This window comes from Salvia hispanica, chromosome 3 (assembly GCF_029641045.1).
Source record: "Salvia hispanica isolate PSC_SH4W2 chromosome 3, Shi_PSC_v1, whole genome shotgun sequence".
Lineage (NCBI taxonomy): Eukaryota > Viridiplantae > Streptophyta > Magnoliopsida > Lamiales > Lamiaceae > Salvia > Salvia hispanica.
Genome location: NC_142694.1, coordinates 65,605,210 through 65,629,469, shown reverse-complemented (window position 1 = coordinate 65,629,469; position 24,260 = coordinate 65,605,210). Strand labels below are relative to the sequence as shown.

Below are 24,260 nucleotides of genomic sequence, written 5' to 3'. Positions count from 1 at the left end.
TAAATTACGAGATAAATGATAAAGTAAAGTAGGAGAGAGAAATAGAAAAATATAAATAAAGTAAAAAGGAGAAAGATAAAAAAAAAATGAGTGATAAATTTTGAAGTAACTTTTCATTTTTAGTACAGTATAAGACTAATTTTTGGTAAACAGTGATAAAAAGATGAGATTATTTTTCATGGATCGATGAGTATTAATTTAAAAATTATACTCCCTTTGTCTTCATTAATTGTTCATTTTTGTCATATTCGTCTAATCCCATTATTGTATCATTGCAATACACACATGTAACATTTCATCAATTAAAAATCAATACTCCCTCCTCCACCAAGAAAATAGTCTTATTTTACTATTTTGAGATATCCATAAAAGATAGTTTCATTTTCTAAAATGGAAAGTTTCTATTTCATACTTTATCCACTTTTTTTCTCTTTTACTTTACCTACTTTTTCTTTTCATTTCTTATTTTACTAATTTTTCATTAAAACCCGTGTCATCTATAAATGAAACTATTTTTTTACATACTTCCTCCGTCCCAGCCTAAGCTAGACATTTCATTTTCGCACTTGTTAAAAGAAAAATAATTACAAATAGTCACCCTAAAGTGGGTGAGAGAATAACGTAAAAGTCTCTTTTACATTATTTTCTCACTTACTTAATTTTATCTGATATATTCATATGTACTGTATACTATTATGAATTTATGATCATTAATCCGATCAAAGATTAACAAATCGCGACTGCGTAATTTGCGTAAAACATAAAAAGAGAAATTTACTTACTTACTACTGTTACCGTACGTCCCTGCATATGGAATCTCAGCCCTTCTTTTCCTTTCCACTCTAAAAGCAGAAGCAGAAGCAGCAGCAGCCAAAAAAACAAACATTTCTTCTCCTTTTTCTTCATTAATGGAGTAGACATATTGTTGACTTGTAAACCTATCCTTTCTTTCTCTGAACTCTAGCAAACAAAAAGGTATCACATACTGATCCACTACCAAACTCATTTTTTTGCATTTTGCTTCATTTCTTCTCTTACACAGTATGTGTCTGTGGATTTTACTATTCATTGCGTTTACTTCAAAAGTCAAATACAAAATCATTTTTAAAAAAAAAATTATGTTACCTAGAATTTTGATATTCCATGATTTTCTCTAGCTTTTGATACCATCACTTGTGAGTAAGATATTTTATTTTCAGTTTTTTCTAACTACTGATAACTAGGAAGATTTTGGATCTATGTTGGTCTGTTGTTGTTGTGTTGGATGTATCTCTGTTGCTACTTTATTTTCAGTTTTATCTCACTACAGATATCCAGGATTCTGGATCTACGTTGGTTTGTTTTCAGCTTTTGTTGTGTTGGAAGCATTATGTAATACTCCCTTCCTCAATGATCATTTGGTTGGACACTAGTTTTAATGCATAATTGGTAAAGTAAGAGAGGGGTAATGAAAATTTCATACTAAAAAGGAAATAATTTATACTTTTCGCTTTTCAGGGACCGAGAGGAATATAGTCATCTTAGCTTGACTAATAATGTAGTTCGTTAAATTAGTGATTCGTGAACATTATTGCAGTTAGCAGATGGGGAGGACGATTCAAGTGTCTGGCTTCCCCACGCTTCTTTCTGCCGAGAGGATCAGGATGATCTTCTCGGAGCATGAACTATTGCGCAATATCGTTGGTACTATATATGCCATACAAGTAAAAATCAAACAGGAACCTGGTTCAAGGGCTTATGCTATAGTCCAATTTACGCATAGCCTAGACGAAGACACATTGATGCGTTTGAGAAACTTTCGCCCAAGGTGTGGTAATTCCTATTTGAAATTTTGGGATCAGAAAGACATTGTGCCAAATCCTAGAACATATGACAATGTTATGGAGGGTGTGACTTTGAATTTAGGATGCCAGGTTTCACAAGACGAGTTTTCGGTGTTGTGGAATGCTGCAGATGTTTGTGTTAGATTCGGAACTGGCCTTAAGGTTATGCACTTGTTATTGTGTCATGAGTTAGTTGAATACAGGCTTCAGCTCTACTATGACAATATATGGCAGATTGTGCTGTATGATTCTGGCATTCATGCTCCCAAGCTGCTTCTCATTCAGGTCTGTTTTTAATGGTATTACTTTGCTTCATTCATAAACCATTGATATATAGATCTACATCAAAGGAAATAACTAGATACATTACTTTACAAGGTGCATACTTATGCTTCTACATCAAAGAACACTGAATTTTCTTCATATTTTCTCTGTATTTACTGCTTAATTTTGCTGTATTGTACCAATTCTACTTTTGTTTCATTTTGGTGTTATAGATGAAACATAGGAACTAAAAGAACTGATAAGTTTTGTCTAATGTCTTGTAGTTATATGGAGCACCGCGAATCTACAAGAAGCTTGCAGACTCTGAGTATAGCTATTTTCAGCAAACTCCAGACGATCAATGGGTCCGAACAACTGATTTTACCCCATCGTTGTGTATCGGACAATCTTCCGGTATATGTCTCCGGCTTCCTTATGGCATAAAACTTCCTGATTTTGAAAGACACTTTGTATACTACAAAGAAAGTAAAAAGCCATTCTTCTTAAAAACTGGTGTGCCATTCTGTGAAAATATGGATCTAGTTCCGATCATGCAACCTCCCCGAGGTCTTGATTTTCCATATAGACTACTCTTCAAGGTTTGTTGTTTGGTGCAAACTGGCTGTCTTCCCGGGGCGAAACTAGATGAGAACTTTTACCGGCTGCTCAATCCAGAAAGATTTGATATTGCATACCTGGAGCAGCTTTTGGAAAAGCTTTACTATTTGAAGGAGTGCTGTTATGATCCTCACTCATGGCTTATTGAGCACCATCAAAGCTACGGCTCATTCAAGAAACTGAAATCTCCCGCTGTGGATGCTGACGTGGTGCATATCCACAGGGTTCAAGTCACTCCGACCAAAGTGTATTTCCATGGTCCAGAAGTGAATGTATCAAATCGTGTGCTACGCAACTTCCATGATCACATTGACAATTTTCTCCGTGTTTCATTTGTGGAAGAGGACTGGAGTAAGATGTATGCATCTGATTTATCACCGAGGGGAGCTGGTGGGGATGAGAGCACGAGAACAAAGCTGTACGATAGGATACTTTCTACACTCAGGAATGGCATCACAATTGGGAGCAAGAAATTCGAGTTTCTTGCATTTTCCTCGAGTCAATTACGTGAAAACTCCCTATGGATGTTCGCTCCAACCGACAACCTCAATGCTAATGATATAAGGCAGTGGATGGGCGACTTCAGTTCCATACGGAACGTGGCAAAATATGCTGCAAGGCTTGGACAGTCTTTTGGTTCGTCCACAGAGACCCTAACTGTAGCTCAGAATGAGGTTAAAAAGATCCCTGATGTTGAGCTTGTTAGAGACGGAACAACATATATCTTTTCTGATGGGATCGGAAAGATATCAGTCGACTTTGCACGGAGAGTTGCTATAAAATGTGGTCTCAGAAGCAATATTCCATCTGCCTTCCAGATCAGGTATGGTGGCTACAAAGGAGTAGTCGCAGTTGATCCCACTTCATCAGTGAAGATGTCGCTGAGACCGAGCATGTTGAAGTATCAATCGGACGATACAAAACTGAATGTTCTAGGATGGAGCAAATACCAACCCTGCTTCTTGAATCGCCAAATCATCACACTCTTATCCACTCTTGGGGTCGCGGATCATGTCTTTGAGAAGAAGCAAAGCGAAGCAGTCGCTCAACTGAATGATATTGTAGTTGATCCACTCAAGGCTCTCGAAGCTTTGGATCTCATGTCTCTAGGAGAAAACACTTACATCTTGAAGGAAATGTTGAAATGTGGATATAAACCTGATGAAGAGCCGTTTCTTGCAATGATGCTGCAAACTCTCCGGTCATCACAATTGCTGGATTTACGGACCAAATCCAGAATATTCATCCGACAAGCTAGAAATTTGATGGGATGTCTCGATGAAACTGCCACATTAGAATATGGACAAGTGTTTGTGCAATTTTCTGGCGCTGGGCAGAGGAAGTTCTATGAGGAATCCATTGATGAGTATTCATCTACTGATCACAATTACGTCGTTAAAGGAAAGGTGGCTGTTGCTAAGAACCCATGCTTGCACCCTGGCGATCTCCGGGTTCTAGAAGCTATTGATGTCCCAGCATTGCATCACATGGTGAACTGCATAGTATTCCCTCAGAAAGGAATGAGGTAAAAACTCACTTGTTTTTAGTTTCTTGTATAAGATTGTTGAAGGCTAATAATGAAATGTTGTGATAACAGACCACATCCGAACGAATGTTCTGGGAGCGATTTGGATGGAGATATATATTTTGTTTGTTGGGACCCCGATATGGTTCCACCGAAACAATTCTCACCTATGGATTACAATCCTGCCCCAGCCACACGGCTTGACCATGAGGTTACTATAGAGGTACTTTTTTTTTTCTCTCTTTCATCATCTACATGATCTGTCAAATTGGTAAGCTTTTCGCGCAATTGATGTTCTTGCAGGAGGTCCAAGAATACTTCACCAACTATATCTTGAACGAGAGTTTAGGAATGATTGCCAATGCTCACATTGTTTTTGCTGACAAAGAGCCATTCATGGCCATGAGCAGTCCTTGTTTGGAGCTAGCTGAGTTACACTCAGTGGCAGTCGACTTCCCCAAAACTGGCGTCCCTGCACAGATCCCTCCTAAACTACGCGTGAAAGAATACCCTGAGTTCATGGAGAAGCGTGACAAGCCCACTTGCGAGTCCAAGGGTGTGATAGGCAAGCTCTTCAGGGAGGTTCAGCATGTCTCCACTGACATGAGTTCCTTAAAGTTCACAAGAGAAGTGGCTAGAAGCTCGTACGACTCTGACATGGAAGTTGATGGCTTCAGAGACTACATTGAGGAAGCGTTCGAGTGCAAGACCAACTATGACCGTAAACTTGGAAACTTGATGGACTACTACGGCATCAAGACTGAGGGTGAAATATTGAGCAGAGCTATTATGAAGATGTCGAAAACCTTTGATCGAAGAAAGAGTGCTGAAGCGGTTGGTGCTGCAGTGAAGTCTCTGAGGAATGAGGCTAGATCATGGTTCAAGAAAGGAAGCAAATCGGGGGATGAAAAAGCAATGGCTTCGGCTTGGTATCACGTGACATATCATCCCGATTTTTGGGGTCATTACAACAAGGATATGAAGATGAAGAGGAATCACTATATTAGTTTCCCATGGTGTGTGTATGACAAGCTAGTCCAGATCAAGAATGAGAAGAAAAGAAAAGATGATTCAAACAGCAGCTCAGGTCAAGAAGGAATCAAGAAGAAGAAGAAGAAGAACTCAAGAAAAGAGCAGTCATATCAAGGAGGAAACATGAAGGGGGAGACTAGACAAAAAGACACTTCAAAAAGCAGCTCATGTCATGAAGTAATCAAGAAGGAGAGTGCAAGAAAAGATCACTCAAAGGGCAGTGAAAAAATGATGATGATGATGATGATGGAGAATTCTTCAAATAAAGATGAGCTAGCAAGCAGCTCAGGGTGCCAGAAAATGTGGATAAAAAAGGAGTTGAAAGGTCTGACATTGAAATGAGTATTTTGAGTTGAAATTTGGCATGTAAATATAGTTCAAAACTTAAGCATTTAGGTAAACTAGAATGCATGCATTGTGTGTTTTGTTATCTCATCAACTGATGCTGAGTTTGAATGCAGTGATTTTATTTGTGAATTGTGAGTTTGGTTTTGATGTTCTGAAAATAAGCCCTCGAAGCACCATTGATGTCATGTGTTTTCAAGAACTTATCAATCCAACGATTCAAGAACTTTTTTGATGATTTTGAGGTGAAAACAATATTATTATTTCTACGAATAAATGATGAAGTTATCTTTTCTATGACGAAATAGAACATGAAATGAAATGAAAATATAATGAAATGAATAACAATTAGTATTATCTCCTTCAAAAAATGATTTAATAATAAATGAATATTGTTTCAAAATAAAAATTGATAAAATAAGAGAGTAATAGAATTATTATTTTCCAACATATCTTACTATAGGAGAAAATTTAAGATTAATAACGACAAAATATATTTTTGGTAGAGAATAATCAATCCTAGATTATATAATTATTTTGTCATCTACATATCTTTCCCTTCTAATATCTCTTACCACCTTTGGTATGTTTGACACGTACAGTATATTAGAGATTATGTTTTCTCCTTCCCTATTTATTTATTTCTTCCCTCCTAATTAAGATGTCTCACTTTTCTTTTTAGCTTGTATCATTCAAAATGATTTGTTATTAAAATAAAAATATTTTTATCTCTTCTTTATTCCTCCTATCTTATTTTATTCTCTCCACTCATATCTCTAAAAAAATCATTTTCTTAAATCTCGTGTAGAAATGAAACACCTCACTTATGATGAGACAGATAGAATATATATCACGGACAGGTGGAGTAAATATCTCTATTAGTCCATACAAAACAACACATCAAAAACTGAAATATGTTTAAATTAGAGTCAAATTATTCATAGCTACGTACTCCGTCCGCCATTAGGAGATTTTAAGAAATGTTAAGAAAAGTTTGTAGACTAATGTTAGTGGAATATGTGTCCCACTTGTATAAAATATTAGTTTTAAATGAAATGCGAGTGGAATGAGTTAGTGGAATATGAGACCCTATTTTCATTTATAGTAAAATGAATCTTCTTATTCACGGACAGACTAAATTTTTTAAAAAAAGACTTTTATTCGCGGACGGATGGAGTAATTTAAATCCCTACTCTTTTCAATCTATTCAAATATTTATCTCATCCTTATAAAATTTGAGTCAAATGATATTTAATTAAATTAATCATTAGTATTATTTATTATATTAAATAAATCGTTGAAAATTTCAAAATCATTTATTAGTTACAGAATTAGCCATAACCTCATTGCACTTGGAAGACAACTTTTTCATCGTTGGATACCTCTCTTCAATCTTCAAGGATGTATTTGTAAAAACTGTATATTCTTAATCATATTTACTAAGTACTATAAGTACAGTGTATACTAAGCAAAAGTCATTTGCTAATGATAAAGAAAAAAGAAAGAAACATAAACAAAATATTCTATAGATAAGAATGATTCCCTTTCTATGTTGGTATGATCATAAAGCAGAGGAAAAAAACTGTATTTTCATGCTAGAAAACATCACTTTCACTACCTTGTTTGCCTGAGTTGTTTTCATCACCACCCCAACAATGCCTCATCTATGAATACAAGGCATTCGCCTCATTTCAAGGCTCTGTGCATTACATCAACCATGGTCATCATCAACTTCTTTGTGTCTCTCATCTCACTCATCTTAATCAGATTCATCTACAAGGCAATATGGATCCCGCTTCGCGTGCAGCGAATGATGAACACACAGGGAATCACTGGCCCTCGTTACAGACTCATTCACGGAACTACTAAAGAGAGCATGGTCTTGAGAAAAGAAGCACTCAAGGGCCCCATGGAGTTGTCACATGATATATTCCCCAAAATCCAGCCTCACTTCTATCAATGGATGAAGCTTTATGGTATGCTGACTATAACTAGCTCGATTTCGGAAACTATTCTCAAATTTGTTGTGTTTAACAGGAAAGAATTTCCTAACCTGGACTGGCCCTCAACCTCATGTGGTGATAACTGAGCCTGAAATAGCTAAAGAGATACTCACAAACAAGAACGGAGTTTTCATCAAAATTAAAAGTAGAGGTAATGTGAAGAAGCTGCTTGGAGATGGGCTTGTTATGGCTGAAGGGGCCAAGTGGTTGAAGCTAAGGAAACTGGCAAACCATGCATTTTATGCAGAAAGCTTGAAGGTCAAATAAAATATTTTCATTCTACTCTCTTTTGGCAATTGAAACTAAAAAATATAATACAACTATCTCACATCGATGTACAAAGAGAACTGAAATTACTAAGTCTCATGGGGCCGTCCTCCAATCACCAATTGGTTTCAGGATGAAACTCATGGATTTCTATCATTGTATCGCCAGCTGTCGGTCAAATTTAATTGACCCTAAACCATAAACCCATCAGTCTATATAGGTTGAAACCGAAAAGAAATGACTGAATCTGGACTTAAAAATTCGGGCCAGTGCTCCAACCGATCAGAAAAAAAGTCCAACCCCTCCAAGCTTCACCTTGAAGGGTTTGAGGGAGGGTGTTGGCAATTGAAACTAAATAGTACTCCATAATATAACTATCCCACATTTGTATACAAAGAGAACTGAAATCACTATATAAGTCTCATAGGCCCCTCCTTTTATCACCAATTAATTTTAGGATGAAACTGGTGGATTTTTATCTCTCAATGTAGCCAGTTTACGACCCCCACTATTTGCTTGTGTAGGAGATGATTCCATCCATGATTGCAAGTGTTGAAACAATGCTGCAAAACTGGAAGCACTACCATGGCAGAGAAATGGATGTGTCTGAACACCTTAAAATCATGAGCTCAGATGTGATCTCAAGAACTGCCTTTGGCAGCAGTTATGTGGAAGGAAAGAACATCTTCGACATGCTCACCAAGCTAGGCTTCCTTATCTTCAAGAATGCGTACAAGATCCGGCCTTTCGAGTACATTCCACACCATCATAATCATTCTATGTACTATCTTGCCATTTTTACTGATCAGTTTTGATTGTTTAGAAGGATTTGGAAGACTCGAGAGGAAGTAGAATCGGACGAGATTGAGCGGTCCCTCCGTGGCACTGCCATGTCAATAGTGAGGAAGAGAGAGGAGGCAGGGGATTATGGGACTGATTTTCTTGGAGCATTGCTAAGAGCTCACCATGATTCAGACAAGAAGAATAGGATCTCACTCGACGATGTCATAGATGAATGCAAGGTGTTCTTCCTAGCCGGGCACGAAACTACGAGCAGCTTGCTGTCATGGACAATTCTTCTCTTAGCAATCCACACAGATTGGCAAGAAAAGGCAAGAAAAGAAGTGTTAGAGATTTATGGACAGCAAAATCCTACTGCAGAAGGCCTTCCTAGATTGAAGACGGTAAGAGAACTTTTACAACATAGGACTATTACAATTAACTAACACAAGATAATTCTCATTTGTTGACGAAGGCTAACATGATTATCAATGAGACGTTGAGGCTCTACTGCCCTGCTGCGAGCCTAGTGAGGCAGGGGACGAGGCGGGTGAGGGTGGGGAGATACGAATTCCCGGCCAAGATGGAATTCCACATCCCACCTCTGGCACTGCATAGGAATCAAGAGATATGGGGGAAAGATGCACATTTGTTCAAACCGGAGAGATTTGCAGAGGGCGTCGCTGCAGCTACCAAGAACAACCCCATGGCCTTCCTCCCCTTTGGCTACGGGCCAAGAACGTGCGTTGGCTTGAATTTCGCTAGCAATGAGACCAAGATTGCACTATCAATGATCCTTCAACGGTATAGCTTCACTCTGTCAAAGAATTACTCGCATTTTCCTATTAGTATCATCACCACAAGACCACAATGTGGTGTGCACATCATTCTCCACCCATTACAGCAGTAAAATGGAATGTCACATGTTATCCCATACAATACTTTAAATAAAAGATCAACATATGGTAAGTAAAAGTGAATGTATACATCATTATTAGTACACTTTAACACGCACACACACATACACTGCTTGATCTGATATTCATGATAATGTGGATTGCAATATTTTATTTCAATCATGTAAGCAGGGAATCACTGATTATTTTTTATTTTGAGTTATGAAATCTAGAGATTTTAGTGGCTGATTGATTTACAAAGCTAGAGCATCACAATGATTTTTCCTATATTGAATTACACCAACTTCTTAAAAGGAAACAGACACCTTCACCTACAAGCTAAACTCTTTTTAATTTCTCTAGTTTCTCTCAGTTTACCACAAACAAATGGAAATGGAACTACATTGTCTTTAGGTTAATATTCCCTTAGTGCATTTCTCTCCTTTTCTTCAGTTAGGGTTTTGGGTTTTGAGGTCCCAAGGGCTGCGATTCCTGATTTTTCGTTCGGTGAATTTTAAATCATTGCATTGTAAATCATTCTTTAAAATATCAATGAGACAAGACAAGGACGGGCCACATTTCCACCATCTTCCTACTGTGGCATTTAAATGCACCAAAACCACTACACCATAAAGGCAGAGATAAAAAAAAGTAGGGACATACACAACACTTTTGAAATCAGATACATGGCTTGTATTCCAAAAGATGGGGAGAAGTTTTAACCTGACTCGACGAAGTGCATTGCAATTTTAGCACAAATTTCACACCACAGTCTGTATTCAAATAACTGAACCCATTAAGATAACCTACTGCCGAACCCATTAAGATAACCTACTGCCGAATTTCACACCACAGTCTGTATTTCACACCAGTCTGTATTCAAATAACTGAACCCATTAAGATAACCTACTGCCGAATTCTGTCTCAGCACATCTACACAGTATGAATAGGAGGATACCCACTAGTTAGTTATTCAAAAGGCACATAAAGGCACAAATTTCACACCACAGTCTGTATTCAAATAACTGAACCCATTAAGATAACCTACTGCCGAATTCTGTCTCAGCACATCTACACAGTATGAATAGGAGGATACTCACTAGTTAGTTATTCAAAAGGCACATAAAGGCACAAATTTCACACCACAGTCTGTATTCAAATAACTGAACCCATTAAGATAACCTACTGCCGAATTCTGTCTCAGCACATCTACACAGTATGAATAGGAGGATACTCACTAGTTAGTTATTCAAAATCCTGCTGCTTTTCTCCCAACGTATACTGCGGATGCAAAAGGTAATTGTGAAATCAGTGACCGTAACTTGACAGTTCGCAGAATCTGTCACTCATTCTCGGGTACACCCAGCATAGAAAAGCTGGTATCTTCAGATCCGAGGAATGGAATATACTCTGACCCTCTGACATGGACGCTATAGCAAGCTGAATGATGATATGCAAGTTGTGAGGTTGAGGAATATTTAAATCAATGGCACATTCCTTTGGAGCATACATAAAGCATATCTACAAATAATACTATTTAGATCATACCGTTTTCTATTTTCATTACACTTTGGAGCATTACATCCATCTTTTGCTTCATATCTGAGAAGTGCTTCATATCCGAGGAGTCGTCCATCTTTGGGGCAACAAGTGTCAGATCTCTATAGATTTCACGCACAAACCTGCAAATCTTTTCAGCAAACTCAAGTTCACCGTCTGATATCCTACTCATTGCCATCCTCATCAGCTCTCCAGTTAAGTCAGCAAGCTGAATATGATGAGTTGCTAATTATTGTTAGAGACGGATATTGAACAAGGCACTGTAGAATCGTAAGAGTCTCATATACCAAAGACAAAAATAGGTGGAGGCTGACATAGAAAATGAAGCTCGTAATTTGTGTGAATGTCACAAAAATGTTAGAGCATTACCCCCAGCAGATAGTCAAGCACATTAATTTGCAAAGGCTCATTAGATGGATCGCCTAGAGTTCGTAAGGAAGCATTGATCTCATCAAGATTCAAAAGAGCACCTGTTTTGCAAAAGCTACACAGTGTAGCAGCTTCAATATATTCCTGAATCTAGAAATGCAAGGAAATCAGGATTGAATTGCAAAACATTTTGAAGCCTTCAGAAGTTAAAATGGCAGAATAATGGTTACCCCGGGAGAATAGGCTCGTCTTAACTTCCAAAAATCTGTTCCTGCAAGCTCTTTTACTAAACGAGCTATATACTGATCCATCACAGCAGCTAGATCATTTTCTGCTTTCTGTAAAACTTCCTCTTTATTGTGCTTACTGAGTCTGTTATTACCAAGGTTAAACAAACAGTAACTCCTATTTGAGTTGAATATCAAACAACACCAAGAAACAACAAGGTTATGGAAATAATTATACAAGTATACATGGATTCGAAATATATAGAGTACTTATTAGCATTGAACATTTCATGAAACACATGAACATAAAACAACAATATCCTTTTTACCTGTGCACTTGAAATATGACTTTTTTACTGTTCATAGTAATATCCCGGCTGGCCTTTACCACTCTTTCTCTCTTGTCATTCTGTTGTGCAAATATATTAAGAGTGAGAAAATATCAATTTGAAGAGAGTTGGACAGGAATTTCATTGTCGTTTCTTCTAGTAGTAGCAGACAAATTCAGTAAGAAATGGCAGCCCAGTCAATCTTAACGAAATTAGCAATGCTACCAAGAGCTGGTTATGATAGGTCCAACAGCCTATCCTTCATATGTAACTTAATCAATAACTAAAAAATCAATCAACTGCATCACAAAGCTGCATCAAATGCAAATAAGGCTTAAGTAGAACACCAATCCTAGGAGATTCCGATATACTATACCCAACAGTCTCCAATTATTCGATTAAATTAACAAAAGGAAAACCTAGAAAACATGTTGCTAGAAGCGAATTGATACAATATGAAAAGGGGAAAATGAATACCAGGTTATTAAGGTAAGTAGCGTAATCGGAAAAGGCGTTCTTCATATCGTTTTGGCCTGAATTGGTTGTCATGGTTCTGGGCTTCTTGGCGGCGGCACCAACAATTTCTGCAACTGTTGGATAAAATGCGTCAATGATTAGTTCGGCGTTTCCAATTTGTTGCTTGTGTGTTGAAGAGAGAGAGAGAGGCTTACAGTTAGCGAAGCGATGGGGTTTGGCCGCCATTAGAGAGAGTTTACGCGCGGCCGACGAATTCAACATCTGTGCTCTCGATTCATGATGATTCAATAACTGCAGCAATATTATTATTCAAATTTTAAAGGAATAAGATAATAACAAGAATGCATTTAGACGTGAAGTTGCTGTGGTGTAGTGGTTATCACGTCAGTCTTACACACTGCAGGTCCCCAGTTCGATCCTGGGCAGCAACATAACTTTTTATAGAATGATTTTTGGAAAATTAGCCAAATATGATCAACTTTTTAATAAGTTTCTCTCATATTTTGAAAATTTTCTAGTGTATCATAATTTTCTTGATAGTCCCATAGTTCAAAATGTTCATCGTTTCATGTGTTTTTATTTAGAGTGATATGTACTTAATCTTTTATTTTTGCATATAAATAGTACTTAATCTTTATTTTATATTGTTTTTGGTATTTATAAATCACATTTTTGGTACCTGATGCGATTTTCACCCCAAAATGTCCTTAATTTTTTCATTTGTGTCACAAAGGATATTTTGGACATATACAAAACTAGTACCAAAAGTGATACTATTATAATATATTTTCTCATTCTTCTCACTCTTTATACAATTATTATTCATCAATTTAATATTATTATTTTGGGATGGAGGAAGTATGAAATTTTTAAGTATATTAATTATAAAAATTAAAATTATAAACTTAATTATTAAAATAATTTTTGTGATTCAATTATTTTTTAATATTAAAAATTAAGAATTTCAGATTGATTAAAAATTAAAAATTTTGAATTAATTAAAAATAAGGCTAGCTAAAATTTTTTAATTTTTAATATTAAAAAAATAATCAAATCACAATCAAAATTAAATTTTGATAAGTAAATTTATAATTTTAGATTTTATAATTTATATATTTAAGAATTTCATAGTACTTTTTTATTTTAATTTTTTACTTTATACTCCATCCGTCCTATAAAAATATGTGCATTTTCCATTTTCGTCTGTCCCATAAAAATATATGCATTCCATTTTTAGAAAGTTATATCTATTTAATAATATAGGTCTCACAATGCCCTAACACTACTTTAACTATCATTCTCCTCCTCTCTCTTATTTTACCATATCATTCTTCTCATCTCTCTTACTTTACCAATTTTATCTTAATTTTCGTGTCATATCCGTTGCCCATATTTTTAGGGGACGGAGGGAGTAATAGTTTAAGAGAAATAGAGAGAAAGAGGATTTGACATAAAATAATTGAAAAAGTTAATTGAAAAATATCATTTTAGGCAATCAAACTATAAGAAAATATCATATCTATACTAGAGAGAGAGAAAATATTATGTCCAATACCTAGATATGAAAGTTCAAAAATGCCCGCCATGCCTTGAGGGTCATTTTTTGTACAAAATTGTAATGAATAATGAAAAAGTACCATGAATGTGATTACATCTTAGTTCATGGACTATCCATGATATTTTTAGAGTTCAAGGACTGTTTGCGTGCGAAACAAATAGTCCATGATGGACCATTTGCCTAGTTCACTCAAATTAATAATATGCCCTTATATGCATGCATAAGGAGTACTTTATATGCCCACCAAATGATGTTTACATTTGTCATTTTGTCCATCCACAAAATATTATCCACTTTATTTTTTTTAATTTTTAGTATGCATATCTCATTTTCAACTAATTCATTCATTATACTCACATTTTATTATAAAACTAGTACTACTCCCTCCGTCCCAAGGAAGATGACTCCTTCCTTGAGCGGCACGGGATTTTATGCAGTTAATTTTTGTGTGTTAAGAGGAGAAAGTAAAGTAAGAGAGGGGAAATAAAGTAGAGATAAAGGCGTTTCCATTTTAAGTAATGGATCATCTTGGTTGGGACAAACCAAAAAGGAAAGTGAGTCATCTTCAATGGGACGGATGGAGTACTATATAAAAGTGGAATCCACGTATCATTAACTTTTTAAAATCTCTTTTCTCACATATCTTAAATCCCGTGTTGAGTCAAATCTAGATAACATTTGGTCGATAGAGGGAGTAGTATATTTTTTTCATTTTGGTCTATCCACCAAAATTTTATCTATATCTATTTATGATCATTTTCTCTATTTAATGTAATGAAACTCATTTTCTATTAGCAATACTTCAATTATTTTTTCACTCTCTCTCTTATTTATTAATTTTAAATTTAAACCCTTCTCATTTACTACCTGGACTATTTTTTATAAACTTTGAAGTATTCTTTTTGTCTCTGAATATGAATCCTATTTTTTCATTTATTCCATCAGCAGGTAGGAATCCTTGTTCATTTTTTTTTTACTATAAATGGTAATAGATTCTCACATTCAACTAATTCATTTCACTTACATTTCATTTAGAGCTAATATATACAAGTGAGACTAATATAGTGAGACTCATATTCTACTAACTATTTTTATTAATTTTTTTCAAAATTTGTGCGACCAAGAAATAAGATTTTTAGTGGCGGACTGAGGAGTATTAGTTTGACTCTTTGAATAGCTATTAGGTAATTAATTTCTTGAATGTGCTTTTTATTTATGCAGAATCATATTATTTGACTTTAGTATTTTTTTTTTTTTATATTTATACACATTAAAAATAGTGAAAATATATAAATTATAGGTTTCCACATTCGTGTGCAAATGGCGACTCTAGTGGTGGCGACAACCGCCGATCCGGCGTCGATCAATCCGGCAAAAGCCCTTCTGGCAATGCCCGGGTGGATTCCTGGCCCCACCCTCGATGGCGGGATCAGGAGCTTCATGAACGGCGAATCCCTTCGACTGTTGGAACAAGACAAATTCATCATCGAAGAAGACGACCTCGACTTGCGGTGGGAATCCGCCACCGGTGAGACTGTCTCAGAGCTCCTCTTTCTCTCCCGCCACGCCGCCGCCTCCACCCGCCCTGCTCTCACCATCCACCCTATAGGTATATTCCTATTCTAATCATGTTTTGAGTTTTGAGTTGAGTCCCTTGATCGCTTCATTTCATTTCAACTTGGAATTGAAATTGAATTGGAATTGGAATTCCACGGAATTATAATTCAATTCCAAATCCTTTGATTGATAAAAATGATAGGAAATTGAATTTGTAGACATTATGCACACACACTCATGTGTAGTGTGTGTATTTAAGTGTGTAACTGTGTGTGTGTGACAGTGTGTGTGTGAGTGTGTGAGTGTGACTATGTGTGTAACTATGTGTATGCATGTGTGTCAGTGTGTGTGTTTGTATGTGTGTGTTACTTTGTATATGTATGTGTGTGACTGTGTGTGTGTGTGAGACTATGTGTGTTGTGTGTGCTCTGGTTAAGTAGTGTGTGAAAGTGTCATTTTTTAACTATTTGGAATTTCAATTTTCTATTTTTGATATGGAATTCAAATTGGAATTGAGAGGATTGATATTTTGCGGTACCAAACATCAGATTTGGAATTGAAGGCTCCAATTCCAATTCCACATCCCCAATTCCATGGTACCGAACAAAGCCTTAAATTTGGTGCCTTTTAACTAGAATTGCAAGCTGATGACGTTTTTTCACTTTGTAATTTATTTATCCTTGAAAAATTGGTTTGATGCTAGAAGCATGAGGTGCAGGGGTTCCTCATTTGAAGGAGGGAGATGTTCTTCCCCAAGGGGGAAGGCCGGGATGGGCTGCGCCGCCTTGTCCCCGTATAGGGCCTTGGCTCGTGCTTTTGAAGAAGCTTGCTCAATCCCACAACTTAGTACCTGAATTTGAGGTTACCTAATTACTCATATTTAACATTTAAAATCCAGAATGTATGATTTGTTATTCTATGTTTCGACTTCTTGTGCAAGTTCATATTTTGCAGGTGTGTGTGTGTGTGTGTGAGTTTGTTGATTGATTACCATCATTTTGTTTCTGTTGGATACAGATTACATTGGAAGCTACTCATCATGGACCTGTAACATCTAAGCCAGCTATGTTCATTGAGATAGGTATATTATGAAATAAATAAAATTATGCAAGTAGGCAGTGGTTCACTTGAGAACTATTTCTTGTTGAAGTGTGCCTACTGATTCAGCTCTAAAAGGAAATGTAAATAATTCAGCTCAAGCTGAATTATTAGGAGCCGTAGGATGCAGAGTAAATAGATAGAGTAACCTCAACCGTCCATTCACTTGGATGATTTCAGCTGATGAATTAAAAAGGTCTTAGCTGTTTATAAAGTCAGAGAGAGAGTTCTTGTTTTAGATCCCCAAATTAGAGATTTGTAATTGATCATCAAGAATCTGATTTCAATAAAAGAGTCCTACATTTTCTTCGTGAATTCCTTTCTCAATCCATAGTTATACTTGATTGTCTGCCAACATATCTTAAAATTAGAAATTTGAGAACTATTAGTTGGAACCACAAAATGTATCAGTTGGAGCAATTGATATATTTTGTACTACCAACTGATAGTTCTCAAAGTTCTCATTTTAAGATAGTTCGGAAATGATTCATCTCCTATGCAAGCAAGCTTGGCAATAGGTTGTGTGCGCTCGATTTTATTTCTTCACTGTCTTCTCTAAGTGAATCACACTTAATTTATGGGCTTTCCGTGAAAGTTTTCTTTTACTCGTTTTAGGTAGCACGGAAGAATACTGGGGAAGATTGGATGCTGCTCAAGTTATTGCGCAAGTGAGTACATGCTGATCCCAGTCTAAAAACTGAAACTCACGAAGTAGTTTCTGAAAATGCTTTTTAACTGAAAACAAGCTGCAGCAAGAAGAATGTCTCTGACTGAATTTGTCGTGTATGGGTGTTCTCTATGTGAATACACTTGATTAGACTTTTGTATGTGAACCATTTTCTTTGGTAATGCACGTTAGCATTTGAGTATTATATAGTGCTTTCAACCTATATGTTGTGATGACATTTTCCGTTCAATTTTAGTTGGTATGGGAGGGACTTGGTCGCGGAGCAAGTCCTGCTGTCGGAGTTTGGAGCAGGTTTGATGAATACTTTTCTAGTTCTTTTGATATTTAATTGTCATCACTCATGAGTAAACTCACAGAGAACTTGACCCCTTTCCAATTGCTTTCTATGTAGATTTCGAGTAATCGAGTCATAACTTGTTCATATTCGTATTTTACACAATATTCGTATATTGCACATAAAGTGTTGTTGATGCATTTTATTCAATATTACCAGTTCGACTGAAAAGAAGAAAGTGCTGCTTGGTCTCGGAGGAGGACATTATGTACCCCGTCACATGGACATAATTCTGTGAGTTGATTGCCTCGACTTGTTTCGTACTTTTGGAACCTTCCTTTTGTGTGAATTTGGCTCATACCATATCATTCCATCAGGAGTAGTTTTCCGAAAAGCATATTGGTTGATCCAACACAATACAATGCATTGACCGATTTCTTAAATCATTATCGTCTTTGAAATACGACAGAAAAGAGGGAACCTGGGTCGGCCACCTCATATCTGGATATTCTTTGCCAATGGAAGATCCGGGGAAGGCAAAATTAAGCGAAGATATTGGAGGGACGTGGAAACAAGCCATCCAAGTTGCTTTTGATGCTACAAAAGCAGCCTTCCCAGGTGGGGAAATCTTGGCGCATCTTGATCACAGGTAAGTTCTCCGAGGATACGCTTAATTTCTTTCCAGACTCTGAAACTGCATTGTCCTTTCGTACCTGCGCAGGAGTTTCAAGGGCTGGCAAAAGAATGCCATCACAGAGTTCCTCAGCAAGCAGAATATAAAGATCGGTAAGCCTGTAGATTTCTGCTGATCCTTATTTAGGTCAGTTGGTCCAAATCCTAGGATTTTTTTATTAGGTTCTGAAACTAGAATTTGGCATTAGATTCTCTCATATTTTTCTAACATCTGGTTTTTATGAACCTAAAAACATGTTCTATTCTCAATTTTTTCCTGATCACAGACCAAGTGAAGGGAATGAGTTGGTATTTTCCATTTGTTTCTAGATTGGGCTTTTAGTAACAAGAAAAAATAAAACAGACAAGCACAAACTTTGGACATTGTGGCTTTTCATCAAAAATGTAATGGTAACAATTTTATCCACAATATTTCTAATTTTGGCTCTGGTAAATGTAGAGCTGTGAACTTGTAATTTTCCCAATTTAAGGTTGAATACTGTGACAGTGAAAATCTATTTGCAATGGACAACTTTTGTTATCCTGTAAGGAAACGGCTACATGTAACAAATCCTCATTTATTGTTTCATGAAAATATATTAAATCCTTCTTAGAGTCTACTTGTGTAATCAATTTATTAATATGGTAATCTATTTGTTTGAAGATGAACACTACACTTGTATTTTTTTAATCAGTAGCTCAATTTTCTACTTAGTTATACAAATTTTAATAGCCAAGTTGAAGAACAAGAACAAGCTCCCTGGTTCTGTAAATTTTAAGGTTGTTTTTCTATTAAATCATCACGTGTTGTTTTTCGTTGTGTGTATATAGTGTGGCTTAATATTATTATGAGAAGAGTATCATTTGAACCTTGAGAGAAATCCAGTATTTTCAGAAAAAAGGTGCTGTAACTTTATTGGTCAGTTGTGGACATGTGTAACACCCGACTTTTTCTTTTTTCTGTGTGTTCTTGTAAGGCCGAAAATTTCTCAAACCTTGTTTCTTTTGTCGAGAGAAAAGTTTCACAATTTGGGCCTATAGCAATTATTTAATTCTTTTTTTAGAAACCCAAATCAACATGGTATTTTTTTTCTCATGCGACCCCAATTCCCTTTTTCTTTTCGAACAAAATGAAAACTGCATTAAGCAGAAAAATAGGAACAAATTAGCCAAATCTATTTAGAGATTGCCTACATATATATCCTCTCCACGTTCACAGGCAAAAACCAATTTCATAAGTTACATCTTTCTCTCAAAAACCCTAAAGAAAACCACCGAGAGAGTTAGAAAAGAGAGATGGGGCGGCGGTGTTGCCGTGTTGAGAAGAAGGTTGCGCAAGTTCCAGGCGGCATGGATCCGACGGAGTGATAGCGACGGGCTGAACAGCAGTGGACAACAGCAGCGGCTACGATGACGGAGAATTACACCGAGCTAGGCAGAGACGGCTCGCACTGATAGAAGCAGTGGGCTGATGAAACTCCGAGAGTGCAGTGGCTGACCTGGCACCGACAGCTTTTTGACAGTAGCGGCGCTGCATATAACCGAGGGAAAAGAGTAAGGAGCGCGGGGTGCCGGCGATGGAAATCGTGACAGCAACGGTGCTGCATTCTGACCGACGGAGAAGCTGCAAACTGAGAACGGAGACGGAGAGAGGATGACAATGGGCTTGGACCGAGGAGAGGCTGACAGCTGCGTCGGCAAGGGCTACCACTATTTATGAAAACACATGCATATGAGAGCACTATGCCACTAACAAAGAGGGAAACGTGCATGAGGGATAACTACCCACTAACTAAAAAAAAGAAACGGGCGTGACTATCTACTAATCACTAACTGCAGAAAGAAACATGATAATAACTACTTTGAGAATAAGGAAAAGACTTGGTCAACACTAAATATGATGCTCGTATCAGTTAGCTCTTTTAAAAATAGGTGGGTTAGGGATGATCAAATGGGGCTTCTTTTGATAAATGATAGGCCGAGGAGTGTTGGACTAATGAAGATAGGATGCACAGTCAGCTCTAAATAAATTTTGGAGATGCGAAATTGGCCTAACGAAGATGGTCATGGAAAATTTTCAGAATTTTCTTAAGTAAGATCGAAGGGTAAGGTTTTAACATAATACATGCATTGTTTAATTAAATGTATTTTCTAAAGTCTAATTTGTGCATATTATGTTATTCCATAAAAATGGTGAATTTTTGTAAGCTACTCCCTCCGTCCGCCATTAGGAGTCCCATTTGTGGGCGGCACGAGTTTTATGAAATGTTAAGAAAAAAAGGGTGAAAAAAATTATTGGAATAGGGGTCCCACTTGTATATATTAGTTTTAAATGAAATGTGAGTGGAATGAGTTAGTGGGAGGTGGATCCTATTACCATTTATAGTAAAAGTGAACCAAGACTCCTATTCGCGGATGGACTAAAATAAAAAACCGGGACTCTTATTTGCGGACGGAGGGAGTATTTGAAAATGGAACAGAAAGACGAGTTGAGGATTTAAGAGAACGAGGTGGACTTTCTTTTTAAATAAGGGCAATGCCCTAAGTAAATTTTTATGTGAAAATGATATGAATATTTATCATGCCGTGTTTTGTTTTATTCTATGGAACCTATCTGATGTGACTTTTGCCATCTATGGATAATCGAATTTGGGTCTGACTAGGGAGTGAGTCCCTACTCAGGCTAGTGTACACCAATGGGGATCTTGAGCCGTCTTTTGGGTCGGCCGGTCTAGTGACTTGGAATGTGGCCACATTCCTTGTCATCAATGGATCAGATATGGTAGACATCTATGGGGAAATGACTGCGCAGTCGCGAATTTTACGATGGAAAATATTTTAGCGTCTGGGGCATTTTTCAAAGTTAAAACCCCGAGTTCACTCAATGGTGGCATGATAAATATTTTTTATAAAATGTTTTCGGCATGAGTCCACTTAGTGCATCAAGTACTCAGCCCTGCATTTCTTTTTAAAAATGTGCAGGTTGAGCTGTGACGAGCGCGATGGGTGTTGAGCAGAGCTGGTGAAGATTTGTGTTTGCTTTTAAATGTTCCTAATATTTTATGTCTTCATACATAATACTCCCTTCGTCCCAAGATATTAGACTCGTATACCACTTTGGGGTGTCCCAACATATTTGACCCATTTCTATTTATGGTAAAAATTTACTTTACTACCAACTCTACTTACACCACTAAACAACACCTCCTAATTTCCTGTGCCCAAAAGAAGTGAGTCTAATATCTTGGGACGGAGGGAGTATTATTCTTTTCTCCTTCCGCTGAATGTTGTTTCTTTGAGTTCATGTATTGTTGAGATATTATTCCTTTGAGTTGTCGATTGTTGAGATGATACTCTGATTTTTATTCGAGCTATTTCTCTTATATCGAGCTTTGGTCGAGTTTCATTGTTTTCCCCTTTCTTCCCCGCTCTTTAATCCTCTCCTAATCACGATCAACCGTGCTTTCTATCCTTAGAAAATGTGGGCGTGACAATATGAGAAAAAAATATGTACCTTGTGACAAAAGAAAAGAAAAGAATAGTGATCATTTCAGTTGCTCATTTCTCAATTACTCCATTCGTCCTCCAGTTAAAAAATTAAATTATTTTATCATTTCAGGTTGTTCATTATTTTAAAAATTATTTATTTACTTTTATTTGTGGTATATAGATCTCGTAACTTCTTAAACTCACAATCTATTACTCCCTTCGTCCCTCATAATTTGTCACCATTTGACCCGACACAAGTTTTAAGAAATGTAATAGAAAGTGGGTTGAAAAAGTTAATGGCACGTGGGTCCTACTTTTATATATTAGTTTTATAATAAAATGTGAGTAAGAATGAGTTAGTGGAAGATGAACTCCACTACCAAAAATAGTAAAAATGAAAGGTGATAAATTTTTCGGGACGGACGAAAAAAGAAATAGGTGACAAATTTTCAGAGACGGGGGGAGTATATAAAACTAATACTCAATCCATGAACTATAATAAGCAATTTAACAATCACATGATTATAAGTAAATATTTACTGTTTGCGAAATCAGTGAATTGTACGTCAGCGAGAACATCATACTAGTCTCACTTGTATATAATAGTCTCACTCAATCCATCATTTGTCACCATTTGTCACCATGTGGATCTCATAACTTCTTAAACTCACAATCTATTACTCCCTCCGTCCCCCATAATTTGTCACAATTTGACCCGACACGAATTTTAAGAAATGTAATAGAAAGTGGGTTGAAAAAGTTAATGGCATGTGAGTCCTACTTTTATGTATTAGTTTTATAATAAAATGTGAGTGAAAATGAGTTAGTAGAAGATGAGGTCCACTACCAAAAATGGTAAAAATGAAATGTGACAAATTTTAGGGACGGACGAAAAAGGAAATAGGTGACAAATTTTCAGAGATGGAGGGAGTATATAAAACTAATACTCAATCCATGAACTATAATGAACAATTTAACAATCACATGATTATAAGTAAATATTTACTGTTTGCAAAATCAGTGAATTGGACGTCAGCGGGAACATCATTCTCCATGGATTCAATGAAGATGAAGATTCAATGAAGACGAAGATGAAGTGGCGGATGGAATTCAAAACAAGGGGGGACGGTGGCATCCCCAATTTTTTTTTTTTTACTACTATTATTATATGTATAATTTTATTAGTAATGTATTTAACAAAAATTTCCAAAAGATAGCTATGAATGTTGAAGGAAAGGAAGAAAGTGTACTCAAACTTGCAACTTTTTATCCTTTCAATTTTTCAAGCATTGATTTGAGACCTTTTGATTGTCAACTACATATATTCATGGAGGATATGAGAAGAGAGAGTATTTTCTGGAATGACGTTTGTGAAGAATAAGTAGCGAAATAGAATTGGTGATCAACCTTTGAATGATTATTTGGTGACTTTCATTGAGAAAGAAATGTTTCTACAAGTCTGTGATGATGATATAGCCCATCGCTTTGAGGAAATGAAGACTCGCAGAAAAATAAATTAGATGTTATGTATAGTTTTTGGTTTATTTTATTTTAAAATACACGAGTTCAAAATTGAATCATATTTCAAATATTATTTTACCGATATTTTCTATTTTTTTAGTGTTATGTAATTATTTATCATACGATTCGTACCCCCAAATGACAAATCCTGAATCCGCCACTGTGAAGATGGAACATCATTACTCGGTATTTACAATTTTTTTATAACGTGTGTATTATTAATGCCATATATTAATGTCTATGAAATTGACATGACACTAATTTGTTGAGTGGTACATCCGCATCATAATTAAGTAGAAAATCACTATACAGCAAAGGTATTATAACGATATTTGAATGCTTAATTAAATCATGATATACTTAAATCATGATATACTTAAATATTTATTTTTATTTTTGAATGTAGGGATGTTTTTATTTTAGTTTTTATAAACAAATAATCTTAAGTTTTACAGCTTTTTGTCAGTACAAATGATTTCTGAAACCCCATTAGTTAAGGTTGTAATAATTAAAAGCACATAATTATACTCCCTCCGTCCTCCTCAATTAAGAGTCACACTTTTCCATTTCAGTTCGTCCCCAATTAAGAGTCACACTTCATTTTTACCATATATAGTAAGTAGGTCCTACATTCCACTAACTCAATTCACTCACATTTTATTATAAAACCAATATAAAAAATTAGTTCCACATCCCACTAATTTTTTCAACCAATTTTTCTTTACATTTTTTAAAACTCGTGTCCAGACAAAATGTGACTCTTAATCAGAGACGGAGGAAGAACTATGTAGGCCTAGAGAGAGACTATACGTGGTTTGGAAATACGCCTCCTCCCATCTCTTAAAAGTAAATTCTTTTCTTTTTTATCCATTTTTAAAAATAAAAAAA

General features: G+C 36.1%; 4 protein-coding genes and 1 non-coding gene across 8 annotated transcripts; 4 read left to right on the top strand and 1 right to left on the bottom strand.

Annotated features, from left to right (window-relative positions):
* The first annotated feature begins 816 nt into the window (after positions 1 to 816).
* Positions 817 to 5,739, top strand: LOC125215031 (putative RNA-dependent RNA polymerase 1). 2 transcript variants are annotated; one of them, XM_048116316.2, is made up of 5 exons: positions 817 to 975; positions 1,498 to 2,108; positions 2,372 to 4,230; positions 4,303 to 4,453; positions 4,534 to 5,739. In XM_048116316.2, the coding sequence occupies exons 2-5, from the start codon at positions 1,584 to 1,586 to the stop codon at positions 5,602 to 5,604; spliced, it is 3,606 nt and encodes a 1,201-aa protein (XP_047972273.1). In that variant the 5' UTR covers positions 817 to 975; positions 1,498 to 1,583; the 3' UTR covers positions 5,605 to 5,739. The 2 variants fall into 2 exon arrangements, with proteins under 2 accessions (XP_047972273.1, XP_047972274.1); XM_048116317.2 differs by having other exon boundaries at positions 824 to 975; positions 1,577 to 2,108.
* Positions 5,740 to 7,250: 1,511 nt separating this feature from the next.
* Positions 7,251 to 9,567, top strand: LOC125215034 (cytochrome P450 CYP749A22-like). The gene is made up of 5 exons (XM_048116325.2): positions 7,251 to 7,583; positions 7,645 to 7,868; positions 8,402 to 8,628; positions 8,701 to 9,061; positions 9,133 to 9,567. Exons 1-5 carry the CDS (start codon positions 7,274 to 7,276, stop codon positions 9,565 to 9,567), a joined length of 1,557 nt encoding a protein of 518 aa, XP_047972282.2. The 5' UTR covers positions 7,251 to 7,273.
* Positions 9,568 to 10,565: 998 nt separating this feature from the next.
* On the bottom strand, positions 10,566 to 12,837 carry LOC125215033 (Translin family protein). Its single transcript, XM_048116324.2, has 7 exons — positions 12,710 to 12,837; positions 12,516 to 12,628; positions 12,039 to 12,118; positions 11,713 to 11,854; positions 11,483 to 11,632; positions 11,102 to 11,321; positions 10,566 to 10,993 (listed from the first exon to the last, which is right to left on the bottom strand). The coding sequence occupies exons 1-7, from the start codon at positions 12,774 to 12,776 to the stop codon at positions 10,896 to 10,898; spliced, it is 870 nt and encodes a 289-aa protein (XP_047972281.1). The 5' UTR covers positions 12,777 to 12,837; the 3' UTR covers positions 10,566 to 10,895.
* A 36-nt stretch (positions 12,838 to 12,873) lies between these two features.
* On the top strand, positions 12,874 to 12,946 carry TRNAV-UAC (transfer RNA valine (anticodon UAC)). Its single transcript has one exon. It is a non-coding gene; the product is annotated as a tRNA-Val (tRNA).
* Positions 12,947 to 15,362: 2,416 nt separating this feature from the next.
* On the top strand, positions 15,363 to 21,595 carry GEK1 (D-aminoacyl-tRNA deacylase). 3 transcript variants are annotated; one of them, XM_048116322.2, is made up of 9 exons: positions 15,363 to 15,682; positions 16,349 to 16,491; positions 16,648 to 16,711; positions 17,344 to 17,396; positions 17,652 to 17,707; positions 17,910 to 17,984; positions 18,160 to 18,339; positions 18,412 to 18,476; positions 21,345 to 21,595. In XM_048116322.2, the coding sequence occupies exons 1-9, from the start codon at positions 15,394 to 15,396 to the stop codon at positions 21,347 to 21,349; spliced, it is 930 nt and encodes a 309-aa protein (XP_047972279.1). In that variant the 5' UTR covers positions 15,363 to 15,393; the 3' UTR covers positions 21,350 to 21,595. The 3 variants fall into 3 exon arrangements, with proteins under 3 accessions (XP_047972279.1, XP_047972277.1, XP_047972278.1); XM_048116320.2 differs by lacking the exon at positions 21,345 to 21,595 and adding an exon at positions 18,650 to 18,916; XM_048116321.2 differs by lacking the exon at positions 21,345 to 21,595 and having other exon boundaries at positions 18,412 to 18,916.
* Positions 21,596 to 24,260: the final 2,665 nt, after the last annotated feature.

Coding starts and splice junctions, on each gene's coding strand:
- LOC125215031 (XM_048116316.2), top strand. CDS start 1,584: ATGGGGAGGACGATTCAAGTGTCTGGCTTCCCCACGCTTCTTTCTGCC. Junction 2,109..2,371: donor CCAAGCTGCTTCTCATTCAG/GTCTGTTTTTAA, acceptor AATGTCTTGTAG/TTATATGGAGCACCGCGAAT. Junction 4,231..4,302: donor TTCCCTCAGAAAGGAATGAG/GTAAAAACTCAC, acceptor TTGTGATAACAG/ACCACATCCGAACGAATGTT.
- LOC125215034 (XM_048116325.2), top strand. CDS start 7,274: ATGAATACAAGGCATTCGCCTCATTTCAAGGCTCTGTGCATTACATCA. Junction 7,584..7,644: donor TCAATGGATGAAGCTTTATG/GTATGCTGACTA, acceptor TGTGTTTAACAG/GAAAGAATTTCCTAACCTGG. Junction 8,629..8,700: donor TACAAGATCCGGCCTTTCGA/GTACATTCCACA, acceptor TTGATTGTTTAG/AAGGATTTGGAAGACTCGAG.
- LOC125215033 (XM_048116324.2), bottom strand. CDS start 12,776: ATGTTGAATTCGTCGGCCGCGCGTAAACTCTCTCTAATGGCGGCCAAA. Junction 12,119..12,515: donor CTACTTACCTTAATAACCTG/GTATTCATTTTC, acceptor TTTGCACAACAG/AATGACAAGAGAGAAAGAGT. Junction 11,855..12,038: donor GTCATATTTCAAGTGCACAG/GTAAAAAGGATA, acceptor TGGTAATAACAG/ACTCAGTAAGCACAATAAAG.
- GEK1 (XM_048116320.2), top strand. CDS start 15,394: ATGGCGACTCTAGTGGTGGCGACAACCGCCGATCCGGCGTCGATCAAT. Junction 16,492..16,647: donor ACTTAGTACCTGAATTTGAG/GTTACCTAATTA, acceptor TGTTGGATACAG/ATTACATTGGAAGCTACTCA. Junction 17,985..18,159: donor CGTCACATGGACATAATTCT/GTGAGTTGATTG, acceptor GAAATACGACAG/AAAAGAGGGAACCTGGGTCG.